The sequence below is a fragment of the Mustela nivalis genome (assembly GCF_964662115.1).
Source record: "Mustela nivalis genome assembly, chromosome: 3".
NCBI lineage: Eukaryota > Metazoa > Chordata > Mammalia > Carnivora > Mustelidae > Mustela > Mustela nivalis.
Window position 1 is genome coordinate 133030685 of NC_139022.1, and position 13881 is coordinate 133044565.

A 13881-nucleotide genomic window follows, 5' to 3' on the forward strand; every position below is an offset into this window, starting at 1 on the left:
AATGGTGCGGGCACATGGGAGAGTAGATAGGTGAGCAGAGAAAAGCTGGTGGTAGGAGGAGGTGATAACAGTTTGATGTAGTCAAGTATGATGTTGGGGTACAGTGGAGGGGATGCTGCTGACAAATGAGCCTGGATGGCTGAGCAGGAACCAGATCATGAAAAGCCATGAAGGCATGATTAGGGCAGTTTGAACTTTGGCTGAGAGGAGTTTGGAAATTGGACTCGAGTGGAGGCAAGACAGGAGGCAGGGAGATCCAACCCCCGGTGTCCAGGTAGAGAAGGATGGTGATGTGATTTAGGGTTAATGTATATGAGGGACGATTGACAGGGCTCAAAAATCACTTGAACCCAGGAGCAGGGGAGAATGGGGCATTGGGGCTGACACCAGGCTTCTGGCTGTAGCCCCTAAGTGCAAGGGGGTGGCTGGAGGATAAGTGGACAGTTGCTCAGGTCAGACAGTTGTCTTTGCAGTAGAGAGGACTTCCCCAGGTTGGTTTTCTGGCCTAGATCTACCTGTGGACAAGGATCTTATTTTCCTGTCCTGAGTCTAAGCTCACATGAGATCTCTCCTGCTGGGTTCCTAGAGCACACACAGCTCCCTGGCTCCTCCCCTCTCTGAGCTGCTCTCCTGGTTGAGAAAGACCAAAGCTCTTCTGTGCCTCAGCTCTTCCCCTGCCTCTGATCCACCTCCTTCCCTCCCTCCCTCTCTCGGGCTCAGAGATGCCAAGTGTGGGAAGATCCAGTGTCAGAGTTCTGAGGCCCGGCCACTGGAGTCTAACGCAGTGCCCATCGATACCACCATCATCTTGAACGGGAGGCAGATCCGGTGCCGGGGCACCCATGTCTACCGTGCTCCCGAGGAGGAGGGTGACATGCTGGACCCAGGGCTGGTGATGACTGGGACCAAGTGTGGCTACAACCATGTAAGTACTGCCTCACTCAGGGGAGAGAGGAGTGACTGACAAATCTGAGCTCTGGAGGGAAGGTGCCTGGGCTCCAATCCCACCTTCCCAGCCTCCCTGAGCCTCAGTGGCTTCCTTTATAAAGCACGTTAGCAATAGCGTGACCCGCCCCATAGAATTGTCATTAGGATTAAATGAGAGGATCCCTGTAAACCACTTAGAGTAGCTATCTTGTATCACTTTTTTCCTCATCATAAATTATTATATGATTTATGGAATGGACTAAACTCTAGTCCAGAAGCCTGGGGAAAATAAGGGCACCTATTTCACAGTTAACTGAGAACAAAATTTTAAAAAACGTGAAGCACTCGCAGAGCTGACTGCTGTCACCTTTGTTATTTTTTAAGGATAATATTAAAATCAGTGCATATGAGTATATAACAAAGTAACTAACATATAACCGACACATTAATGTAGAATGTAATAACATATTTATTATATTAAATATAATGTTTTAAAAATGTAATGTTTGTTATTTTCTCCCGGGTCACAAAGGGAATAGCAGGACTTAATTACCCGTCAGGTTGTCCTGGTTTTTCAGGTCATTTTCTTTTTTTTTTTTTTTTTAAGATTTTATTTATTTATTATTTTTATTTATTTATTTATTTATTTTTATTTATTTGACACAGAGAGAGAGAGAACGCAAGCAGGGGGAGTGGGAGAGGGAGACGCAGGCTTCCTGCTGAGCAGGGAGCCCGACATGGGGCTCAATCCCAAAGGCAGACACTTAACGACTGGGCCACCTAGTTGCCCCTTTTTAGGCCATTTTCAGTTTTTCTCTGTAATAAATACCCAAAACGGAGTTCATTTTTGAGTCCCACATGTTCTAAGTGTAAAAGCCCCGGTTCCTGGTGGCTAACCAGCATCCCTTCCGTTGGGCTCACAGTTTGGTTTCCTCCTCGTTACAGATTTGCTTTGAGGGGCAGTGCAGGAACACCTCCTTCTTTGAAACGGAAGGCTGCGGGAAGAAGTGTAATGGCCACGGGGTACGTGTGCCCAGGGTTCTGGGGCTCCTCTGCGCCAATGCCTGGGGGGGACAGGCCCCTTGGGGGACCAGAGCCCTCCAGGGTGCTGACACGTGTGCCCTGCCCTCGCTCCAGGTCTGCAACAACAACCAGAACTGCCATTGCTTCCCGGGCTGGGCCCCACCCTTCTGCAACACGCCCGGCCAGGGGGGCAGCATCGACAGCGGGCCCATGCCCCTCGACAGTGAGTATCTGGCCTGCGCAGGGGCTCTGCCCACTTCTGTGGAAAGGGGTGGGTGGCATGGTGCAGACAAAAAAATGAGTCCGCTCCATTGTCCTGACTTTGTAGATGCGGGAACAAAAAGGGGGGCTCAGTGGGAGAGCGGCGGAGGCTGGCAGCCCGGTGTGGGGCTCATCTCAGCTGTTCTTTCCCTGATTTCTACTGAGGAGGGTGACACTCCTTGAGAGAGGGAGAGACCAAGAGGGATCCTGGGTTATTGAATAATCTCATCTCATCTTGGACTATGGGGCTGGTGACCAGACCTTCTCAGCCACATAAAAAGAATCATGAACCCGGGGCACATTATAGCGGTTCAGAGTCCTTGGATGAACCAAGCTAAAAATGGAGAAACAGACATGTGGAAAAATTTACAATTTTTAGGGTAAATCACAGAGATTCTAGCCTTTTGGTTTCCAAGGGTTTTTTACTTTCTTTTTTTAATAGCAAAGTACTTTTATTTGAATGAAGTCTTTTAGAGAAGAAACCCCAATATATAAAATGGGTAAAAGTAGTAATATCACAGGTGTATATATATTTTGTTCATTTAAATGTGTAATTTGTGAGAACACTGAGGCAGCTTTGATGAAACCAAATATGAAATTGTTGATTATTTGTGAGACTTCTAGTCTTTGATCAGTCTCAGCCTCTCAACATTTTGGGTTGGTTGCTTTGCATCCAGAAAAGTCCTATTCGGGCTGAAAATTAGTGATAAGTAATAATAGAACCTGAGCTCCTCGTCTCAAAAGGAACTCTCCAATTAAACAGAAGGAACTGGAGAAGCTTCATTATAAGGTCTGCACAAAGCCAGTTGACCTGACTGTTTAAGCCAATATTCGTGGTTTCCCAGTGGTACCTAATGTGTGTGTTTCATTATACTTCTTTACTTAAAATAAATAACACAAATTAAATGTAAATCAAATATCTGAAGAAGAATCAGGCCATTGCTGCAGCCTGAACAGCTTCTGAATTTCTCACTGGGGTTCTGTTTCTGGAAGGTGTTGGTCCTATGATAGCTGGAGTGTTCACGGCCTTGTTCATGCTGGCGGTCCTTTTGCTGATCTACTACTGCTGTAAACAGAACCACAAGCTGGGCCAACTCAAGCCCTTAGCCCTCCCTTCGAAACTGAGGCAACAGTTCAGGTATGCTGGGGTGCCAGAAAGGACTTGGGTCCTCTTGTGGGTCATAAAGTTTTTTGTAAGTAACATGTGGTAAAAGCAAAACAAAACAAAAAACCCAAAACAAAAAACACCCTGTGGTAGTGGGTCTAATTCCGAGAAGGCAAGTGAGACATCCATGCCGCCATCTTCTTTTCTGCCCTGCTTTACCACCATGGCAAACGTTACTAGTTGATCTTACTCTAAGTTCTCTCTACTAGTGTTCACTTCAGAATCCTCAGCAGAATGTCTCTAACCAGTTCCAGTTGGAATACAAAATGAAATCTATTTGCCATCCTCTTTGTAATTGTCTGGATTTCCATTTCAAAGAGCAGGAAACTGAGGCAACCCAGATGGACTAGCCAGCCTAAGTCAGTCACAGGGGTTGCTGGACATCCACTCAAGACAAAGGCCTTCCCCCCCCCCGCACCCCAGCAATTCACTCCTTTGGGTCCTGGGGGTATGTGGTTTCTAAGTCCCCTGTTAAATTATACTTGTTCTGGAGAGGATTTTAAATCCCAAATCCCTACCTGGATGGACGCCTGAGGGAATTGGTGGATAGCTGGTGACATCCTTGTGTCTCCTTGAACAAGAAAGTTCACAAAAGGGAAAAGAGAGGGTGTCAAGGAAAATTCTGTTTTGTGAAGGTCGGCTCTCTCTCCTTGAAAGTTCTCTACTGGCCATACAGTGTCTCCGCACGTAAGAAGCAGGGGTTCAGGGGGACTAATCCCACGTTGTCCAGAGCAGACATGGGGGGATTTAGCTTCTTACTGGCCGTGCTGGGCCAGAGGGAATTCAGACACTAACCCTCGATGAACATTCCCCTTCTTCCTTCTCCCCCATCCTTGTTCCTAGTTGTCCCTTCAGGATGTCTCAGAACAGTGGAACTGGCCACGCCAACCCAACGTTTAAGTTGCAGACGCCCCAGGGCAAGCGAAAGGTAAGGGCTTTGCACCACTGAACTTGGCTGCTTTTCCTTTATCCCCAGGACCCTGCTGGATTTTCCTAAGAGCTTTCTGTGGGCCTGTGGGATTGGTAACAAAAGCCATTTTCTTGGCTTGAGAGAGATTCTGCTGGTTCTCACATCCCCTCAGGACTTTAACGTTTACACCTGACCCCTGGGCCCCTGGGGGTTTGGTACGTCAACACGTCCTCCCTTTGGCCCTCGGCCATCCCGGTGAGACGTGCAAGGGCTCTCTGAGTTTTGCAGCATATTGAGGGTTCCTGTTTCTCAGGAATCCCTTGTCTCATGCATACAGGTGACCAACACCCCCGAGACCCCGCGGAAGCCCTCCCAGCCTCCTCCTCGGCCCCCTCCCGACTACCTGCACGGTGGCTCCCCACCTGCGCCATTGCTGACACCGCTCAGCAGGACCGCCAGGAGCTCTCCGGGGGCTGGGTCTCAAGTAGAGCGGAAGGAGTCATCCAGGGGGCCTCCTCCAAGCCGGCCTGTTCCCCCGGCCCCAAACTGCATTCTCTCCCAGGTAAGCGGATTCCCAGCAGCCTTGGACTGGGGCCGTGCTTTCAGGGCCGCCAGCAATAGGGAATGGCAGGCTGCGCGGATGGGACTCCGAGACAGGAGCGGCCTGCCTTCCCTGCATTCTGAGAAACGCAGGGAGCACCCAGAGTGGGAGACTGGTGACCGTGGAGAAATGGACTCCCCAGGCACACCCCCCCCCCACTACAGAGGATTTCCTTCTGGGTTGGCCTTTTTTACACCAGGCCACTACCTCCCTTCTTCCCACAATGAACCTCCCTCAGTTCCCTGTGCTCTTCTCAGTCTTGGCAAATGCTTCATCTTCTGCCTGGTAGCCTCTCCCCCCACTTCTGCACGGCCAGCTCCCGTTCATCCTCAGATGTCCTCCTAGAGGCCACTTCCCCCAAGAAGCCCTCTCTGACCCCTCAAGCCTGAGTCTGGTGCCCTTGTACTTCTCTCATCATAGCGCTTGTCCCACCAAATTGTACCTTCTCCTAATTGGGAAGTCTGACGGGGGATGCTAATTCAAGGGCAGGTCAAGGATCAGGGGCCCCTGGAAGGTGTGAGTCACCTGCCAGCAGCCTCTTATCTGGTCTGTCTGTGCTCGAATGGCTCCCACTGCATCTTCTTGCAGAATTTCCCGCACCAGAGACACATACATTTCCCTGGATGGTGTTGAGCCTAGTGCCTTCCAGAGCCATCCTATGTGTTCTGGGGGTGACCGCTCAAGTGAGATGGGCAACTTATTTATTTTCCTCCTGGGACAGCTTTTGTTGGGCATGGTTAGGGGCTCCACTGGGGCCTGGCTGACCCTGCAAAGTTGGCCCCAGTTCTGGGAGGGTGCCCCGGACACAGGGCCGCGCCACAGTTTAGCAGAGCCGAGCACGTCAGGTTTGCTTCTGTGACATGAAGCTGCCGGCCCCCCATTTTTCTCCTCTGAGACAGGAATGGGATGGAAAATGGTCATGCAGAAAGGGAGGGGAAGGCCTGGCAGGGAGAGAGGAGAGGGGAGAAGGGAAAAGAGCAAGAGCGCAGAAATGAGGAGAGGAGGCAGAGTACATTAGTTGGCTCGGGGGCCCTAACTGAGTCCCACTGACCCCCTGACCAGGGGCTCAAAGAGCAGAAAGTTATCTTCCCCCAGTTCTGGAGGCTAGAAACCAAGACCGGGCTGTCGGCAGGGTTAGTTTCTTCTGGCTCGCAGGTCAGGTGGTCACTTTCTCCTGTGTCTTCGGTCAGTCTTTTCTTTGTGCCTGATATCTCTGTGCCCAGATTCCCTCTTCTCATGATAGCCGTCGGGTTGGATGAGGGCCCACTCTCATGGCTTCATTAAATGTAATTGCCTCATTAAAGTCCCTGTTTCCAAATACAGTCTCATTCCAAAGTCTGGGGACTTAGGGCTGCAACCTAGGAGCTGGAAGATCTGGGATTTAATCCAGGTCTGACTCCAAACTCTACCACCCTGTGTGCCAGCTTCGCATTTGGGCCCTGGGGTTCCCCCAGCTGAATGAGATACCACCCTGCCTTGGGGGCACTCATGGTCTAGATCTCAGCTCCACTGCTTGCTAGCTCTTCTATTCCCCAGTGGGCAGCCGTGAGCAAAGCAGACACCAGCTCAGCATCACAGGGTTCACATTCCACTGGGCAAGAGATCCCAGTATGCGTAGTTACACTGGGGATCAGTACTGAGAAGGAGAGGGTCGGGGTCCTCAGAAAGAGAGTTTTAGTGGGACTTGACCTATTCTGGGAAATCTAGGAAGTCTTCCCTGAGGAGGTGACCTCTAGGGGAGAGCTTTTTCCTGGTCCAGAGACCTGCCAATAGGGAGCTCCTTTGGGCCCAAGGAGCTATGAGATGAGGCTGGAGAATCAGGAAGGGCCAGATTGTGCCACAGACTCCAGTCAGGGCTTTGCTCTACATTCCTTGGGAAGGGGGCCGTGGTGGGGCATGGTGACATGATCCACTTTTCCATTTATAAGGATTGCTCTTTAGGCTACCTTTTAGGCAGGAGCAGGGTGCAGTGGCTGGGAGGAACCTCCAGCTGCTCCTGGGGCTGTTAATCTTCTGTTGTGCCCTGGGTAGGGATTACGTAGGTGTGTTCACTTCATGATTATTCATCTAGTTGTACATTTATTATTCACATTTTTATATGCATATGACAGTTCAACTCTAAAACACAGGTTTTAAAAAATGGAAGGTTCCCTCCAGCTGCAGTATAAATCGCTGATGCGAGGGGCTGGGACTGGGTGGGTGGACACGCTAGTCGGAAGGCTTAAGTGCCTCCCAGAGGAGAGAGGACGGTAGCCCGGAGCAGGGAGTGGCAGGAGTGCTGGATCGAAGCTGACGGGAGATGTGTAGGAGAGAAAACGGATGGGATTTGGGGAACAATTGCTGACTCCCCCCGTGTCTGGTTCACGCAGCTTGGCTGAGGCTAGAAACCAAGTGAGCAGTGGCCCAGAGCGTCTCATGACTGTTCCTGCCTCTGGCAGTGCTGGCTGAGGTCCCTGGTCGAGCCCAGCTGGGTCTGCAGTGTGGCCTGTGGCAGGATGCTGCTGCGCGAGGCCTGGTGTTGCCTTGCCCGCACGGCTCCCGCCCAGATACCCGCTCTGCCCCGCGATTGCTCATTTGGCACGGCAAGCAGCTCAGGAACACAGCATTTCCCACAGCAGCCTGACATCTGCTCGCAGCTGTTGCCTTCCCTCAGAAGGTCTCTGTCCCGGCCTCCAGCAGCCCCCACCATTTGGCAGCTGTCTGGGCTGGAAGGGTGGGGGATTGCATTGTCCTTGGGGGAAGGGACGGAGTTGGACAGCGTGGCTTTTGGGTTACAAGACTCTGCTAGTCTTCTGTTCTTTGAGCTTTAGTGTCTGCTCTGTTTTCTGATAGATGAGAAGCTTCTTTCCCAAAATCCCACTTCTCTGATTTGCTCTTACCCGCTCCCTTTGCTTGCCTTTTGGCCATTGTTAGGCCTGCTCGGGACCTCAGGAAGGGGAACAATCAAGGGCTTTGGGCCCCGGAACTCCTAGTGCCTGAAATTGTCTTCTGTCTCACACCTCACTGTCTTAGGGATCTGTGCGTGGTGGTATGGTCCATTCTTCACCCTGTTTAAGGAAAAAAAAAAAAAAATTGATTGCAGAAGAAACACATATTTGAAGAATTTTGACTAACTCAGAAATTTATTTTTTAAAATATTTTTTGTTTACTAATTAGAGAGAGAGAGCACGAGCAAGGGGGAGGTGCAGAGGCAGAGGGAGTCTGATGTGGGGCTCGATCCCAGGACCCCTGGGATCATGACCTGAGCTGAAGGCAGGGGCTTAACCAATTGAGCTACCCAGGCGCCCCTCAGAAATTTATTTATTCAACAAATATGTGTTGAGTGCTTACTGTGTACTAGGCACTGATCAGTGAACCAAACAGACAAGGACCTCTGCCCCTGCTTCTGGTCTTGTGGCAGCTGGAAAAGGCAGAAAAGAAGAAATAAGTAAGTTGTATGGTATTTTGGAGGAGGAATAAGTGATACATATGCCCCCTCCAAAAAAAGGGGATTGGGATAAAAGGGTCTGGGAATCCTGAAAGCTATGGTGAGGGGTGTTCTAATTTTAAGTAAGGTGGTCAGGGAAGACCTTATCGAGAAGGTAACAAAACAAATACAAAAGCACAAAGTGAAGATCCCATTAATTGTACCACCCATAGAAAACCAGTACAGAAAATATGTTTTCTTCTTTAAAAAATTTTTTTTTAATTTACTCAAGTAATACACATATATGATCATGTTAAAAATAATCAAATGTTCCCCTGGATGACCCCCTCCCCACTCACAACCATCCCTAACCTCTGTTACCAGTTTGGTCTGTACTCTTTCTGACTTTCTTCTGTACATTTACATTGACATTGGGCTGGGGGTGATGGAGGGGCAAGGTGGTGACTTATTTTACATAAACCGTCCTCTCCGACTTATATGTCAGTTGTAATGGCTCTCTACCATCATTCCATCTCAGCTGCTTTACTGCTTTACTCTTTTCAAACACCACTTCATCTGTCACTATATAACTTTACTAACTTGTCATTTGCGCTCTTTGTGATTGCCTTTGCTGTCACAAACAGTGTTGCAAGCAACATCCTTGCAGTTTCATTCTTGGGCGCCTATGCAAATAGCAGGAAGTGGAATGATCAGATTGGAGAATGACCATTTCTCATTTTAACAGATAATGCCAACTTGCTGTCCAGAAAGGCTTTTTCCTAAAACTGTAGACACATGCACGCAATTTCTTTTTCTTTTCCTTTCTTTTTTTTTTTTTTTTTAGATTTTATTTTTTATTTGACTGAGATCACAAGTAGGCAGAGAGAAGGAGGGGAGGCAGGCTCCCTGCTGAGCAGAGAGCCTGATGCGGGGCTCGATCTCAGGACCCTGGGATCATGCTCTGAGCCGAAGGCAGAGGCTTTAACCCACTGAGCCACCCAGGAGCCCCCACAATTTGTTCTTAAATAGGGCCATGCAGTATATCTCTTTGCTCCTCTGATTTGAATCAGTAATATTTGGGGAGCATTTTCTTTCAAACAGGCCCTTCTGGCCTTCGAGTGAGGCTTGTGGCTTTCTCCGCAGGATTTCTCCAGGCCGCGGCCACCGCAGAAGGCCCTCCCAGCAAACCCAGTGCCCGGCCGCAAGAGCCTCCCTCGGCCAGGCGGTGCCTCCATCCTGCAGCCCACTGCCACTACCCCTCTTCAGCCCCGGCCTCTGAGAGCACCTGTCCCGAAGGTGAGTCTTTAGAAATCTTTGGAAGCCCTCAAGGCATAAGTTGGGGCCATGGGGCTCTAGGAGGCAAGAATGTAGTTGAGAAAACAGACCAATTCCTGCCTCTTTTAGCAGGGGTGTGAATTTCTGGAGCAAAAGCCAAGGACAAAAGCTTAGTGTTACTTGGTACCTGTATGACTATCCTTTAAGTTAGCGCTAGAGTTTTTTCGTTTCCTATGAGAGGTGAGGCTTAGGAGGCTGAACTATGGTGGCTTCCGGATGGTCTACAACTCTCCTGCTGAATGACTCTGAGCCACTTGCTCTTGAGCCCCGTCAGGCTGCTGTAAAGGTCAAGGCAATTCGTTTCTGCCAGCTTATGGGAAGCGATTTACAAAGGGCCCCTCTTCTAACTTCCCTGGAGCTGACGTTTTCAGGCTGCCAGTCCGGGAGTTGGGGCGGAGGGGAGGAGGCGAGAAAACTGGCTGACTGCCTTGGGCTCCCGCCTGGGAAGTCTGCAGGCTGACCTGCAGCTGGGGCCCCCACCTGGCTTCTCACTGGAGGCTTGACAGTGGGCGCACAGACATGGTGACAGACTTCTGTGGGAATCCATTCTTACCCGAAGGTCGGTTTATCCCTCTGACCAGCCGAAAGCCCCAGCGCAGCTCCCACTGACTGCACCGGCCAGCGCGTACTGATCCCTCTCTCTCTTTCTTCTCTGTCTTTCCACAGTTTCCTGAATACAGATCACAGAGGGCTGGGGGGCTGATCGGCTCAAAGACCTAGACCCCTCTGAAGGAGCTTCTGCCTTTCCTTGAGGACTCTGAACCACCACCCCCCCCCCCCAGAGGATCCTGGCCATGGAGTCTGGAACAAGCATGTCTGGCCGCCTCCAAGTCCTTCCTCCTCTCCTTCCCTCCTCCCAGAACCACTGCATCTCCGGAAATCTCCTTCTTGACTCGGTGCCTCCTTGGCTTCCTGGGAGGCCCAGAGAGACTACTATCCGATGGCATCAAAGCGTTGTTTTGTGCAATATACTGCCCTGGGGAAGGGAGGAGAGAGCACGGAAGAGGATGAATGGCAGCTTCTTCTCCAACCTCCCTCCTGCTGGCCCGTCACCTCAGAGGTGCCAGTGGGGATGGTCTGGGCTGTCGGAGCTGGTAAGCCCAGCTGGGAAAGGTCCTGTTCAGCCCTTCGGCCCAGGGCTTGGGTTGGAGAAGCCATCCATCCCCGTCCTATGCCTCAGAGCTTTCCACAGCTTCTGTCTTCCTTCAAAGTCCCAAGCTAGACAGAGGCCGGATGCTTACTCATCCCTTTTAGCTCTGAGATTGAGAGGGGTCAAACCAGCTTCCACCGCGGCCCTGCCCAGGGCTTGGTTGAGGTCACCACTCCTGGGTCTGTGCCACATGTGACCAAGAGAAGTCCCCTCCCCTCCCCTCCCCCTCTCCTCAAAAGCCCCACCTCCCCTTACTTACACGGGTCCCCCTGACTCTGACAGGTACTATTGTGGGCAGTGTAGACAGCAGAGGGAGCACCGGGCTTGGGCCTCCTCTGAGCCAACGCCAAAGGTTGTGGCTCTCAACTCGGAATCATTCTTCGTTGCCTTTTCTTTTCTTCTCTTTCCAAGTGCTCGGCACTTTTGATTTCTCCTTCAGAGATTTCTTCCCCGCTCTGACCTACCTGATGTGTGGTGAGTGGGCCTTCAGCACTTCAGCCTCTTGGAGACCTGGTGCTCGCGACCTACAAGCGAGGAGCCTGCTTCAAGGGTTGGCCACTGGATTTGCCATGTGGTTCTAAGAGTGTCTCAAGAGCATCGAAGCTTTATTTGCCATTGTGTTTTGTGGCCTCGGCAGGGTGAAGGTCTTACCCTCTACTCCCTGATGGAAATCTAAGGTAGGTCCTCAGGGATGGATGGCAGCAAAGGGGCCGTGGCCCAGCCTGTCCCTAGGCCTGGTCATTTATTCTTGATGGAACAGAATCGGAGCTGGGAACACCAGGATTTTTATCATCCACTTCCTTGTGTTCTTTCCTCTGGTCACTGCCCTAATCTGACCTTTACAGAAAGAACTTGGAGCAGCTGTGGAAATGACACGCCAATGGGTACTACCTGCCCCCCACCAACCCCCCCGCCAGCCCCGGCACAGGGAAGGAAGGCTATGTGGTGCTCTGCTAAAGTGGACGACTCGTCACTGGAGATGTTCTCTGGTGACGGTCTCCCACCCCCAGAAGGGTGCTGTGCTGTCCCCACCTCCTGCAGTGAGCCATTGTTCACTCTTGAAAACCTCAATGCAAGGAAGAAGCTTGAGCTTTCACTCCCAACCACCAACCCAGGGCCCCCTTACAGTTCTCTGCATACAACAGGTGCTCAATAGATGTTCTCGGGTTTTAGACTAGTGGGAGATTTGGCATACGCACCTGGGAACACACATGGGGTAGATTTAGAAAGATCTCAGGAAAATGAGGTTCTTTCCCCTCAGGTAGATTGTTACTCATGCCTCCGTCTCCCAGACTTGGGCCCTGGTTGATCCCCAGAGCCAGTTTCCACCTTCCTTGCTGCCTGATTAGGTCAGGGGACAGCCTTCTGTGTAATTGTGAAACTTCAAACGCCCCAGGCCTCAGGGTTGGGTCCCTCAAAAGTAAAGGTGAAAACACCTTGGCAAAAAAAAACAAAAAAAAACAGACTTATACCCACCTGCATGCCTCCCAGACGTTCCTGTGGTATGTCCAGCTTTTCTCCCAGACACGAGGAGGTCGAAGGCTCTGAAGTGAAAATGCCACAGCCACTGTGGCTGCATGAGCCTTTCGAACCTGAAATCCACCTTCCCTGCATCCGTACCGGAAAGAGCCCTGGGTTATATGTTATTGTTTTTCTGTTTTTGTCTTCCGTTATTTTAATACCACCTCCACCCGTAAAACTGTACTGTGAACTGGAAGGAGGTTGAATTTTTAAAATTTGATGAAGACTTTTGGCAGCGGGCTCTATTTACAGTTTCACTTCTGGCTGTGTTCAGGGACTAGGAGTCGCCATTTTGGCGGAGGCTGGGGAGGCTGCCTGGGAGCAAGAGCAGCCCTTGCGAGGTCCCTTTGCCCTCCTGTGCCCGAGTGCTGCTTTGAGGTGACAAATAAAAACAAATACAGCCTTAAGAGGGGCTTTATTGGAAAGGCTTACTGCAAGGAGGGGAAAGGGAACTTGTGATCCGGGCATGGGCTCTAGCAGTAGGGAGACCGCTCAGGGGAGCTCCTGCAAGATCCCACGAGCATCTCAAAGCTCAGAATGAAGGGGCCTTTTCTCTGATCGCTGGAGTAGACTTGGCCAGAGAGAACCACAATGGGGCCGTCCTTGTGCTCAGCCTCCCCGGAAGGGGCTGCTGTGTGTTTGGTGCTGGCTCAGACCTGAGTGTGGGTCCAAGTTCATGTGGGAAGAGGAGCCCAACTAAAATCTGGTGGAGTCAACCTGCCCTTTGTTCAGATGGAGCTGGATAGAAATCTTTTTAAACACTAACTTAGCCTGCCAGTTTTACAATGGAAATGTTTTCCTTAAGAACTGGGGAGCCCTCTCTGAAATGTAAACCTCAAGGGGCTAGCACTCCTGTCTCCCTGTCTCTGGGGGATTTTATCCCAGGTGCCTGACTCCAAATTGTAACTACCTACTTGCCATTCATTCTTTTTAGCCTCGTTGACTTTTCCCTAAAAGGCCCTTTTCTTCCCCAGCTCTGAGATGCTTGCAGATCTTACAGGATTGGGGGAGCCCCTTCTCCACACTGCAGTAGCCCCTTGCTGTCTCTTGCAATAGTCCTTTTGAATAAAACCTCCCCTCGCCTATGTCCAAATTTGTTCTTATGTGGCAAAGGGTATGGAAGACTTGCATATTTCACACTGGGGACCAGTTCTAAAGTCATGATTGTGTTAAATATGTGTATAACAGCTCTGCTGGACACCCAAGGGAATGCCAACTGGAAAGGTGCCCCATCCCTAGGGAAGCTTGCTAAGAGGGGTTCTGTAGAATCCAAGCCAGTGTCCCCAAAGTCACCCTTCTGTGTAGCCCTCTCACACCATCCACTGTGTGTACGTATGTGTCTGGGATCTAGGGCAATGTGAATTTTCTTTTTATTTGGAGATCGTTCACGAAAAACAGATCCTTTTCTCTCTTGTCCGCCTATTAATTGTTTACAATATTTGTACATCTATGCAAAATACTTGAATGGGCCATGGTGCCTTTTTTCCTTGTTTGTATTTAATTAAAATAAATTGTCATTTGAAATGCTCTCTGCTTTGGCAGTTCTTTTTTGTTTGCTTTAATCTCCCCCTGCTCAGCCTGG

General features: G+C 50.5%; 1 protein-coding gene across 2 annotated transcripts in view; it reads left to right on the forward strand.

Moving 5' to 3' along the window:
- Positions 1 to 13827, forward strand: part of ADAM19 (ADAM metallopeptidase domain 19) — an 80280-nt gene extending 66453 nt beyond the window's left edge. For both annotated transcript variants that reach the window (XM_082725008.1, XM_082725007.1), the window contains exons 16-23: positions 721 to 925; positions 1873 to 1950; positions 2065 to 2173; positions 3205 to 3349; positions 4220 to 4304; positions 4624 to 4848; positions 9437 to 9589; positions 10295 to 13827. In XM_082725008.1, the coding sequence (XP_082581134.1) occupies positions 721 to 925; positions 1873 to 1950; positions 2065 to 2173; positions 3205 to 3349; positions 4220 to 4304; positions 4624 to 4848; positions 9437 to 9589; positions 10295 to 10348 (1054 nt within the window). In that variant the 3' untranslated portion in view covers positions 10349 to 13827. The remainder of the gene's footprint in view (positions 1 to 720; positions 926 to 1872; positions 1951 to 2064; positions 2174 to 3204; positions 3350 to 4219; positions 4305 to 4623; positions 4849 to 9436; positions 9590 to 10294) is intronic.
- Positions 13828 to 13881: the final 54 nt, after the last annotated feature.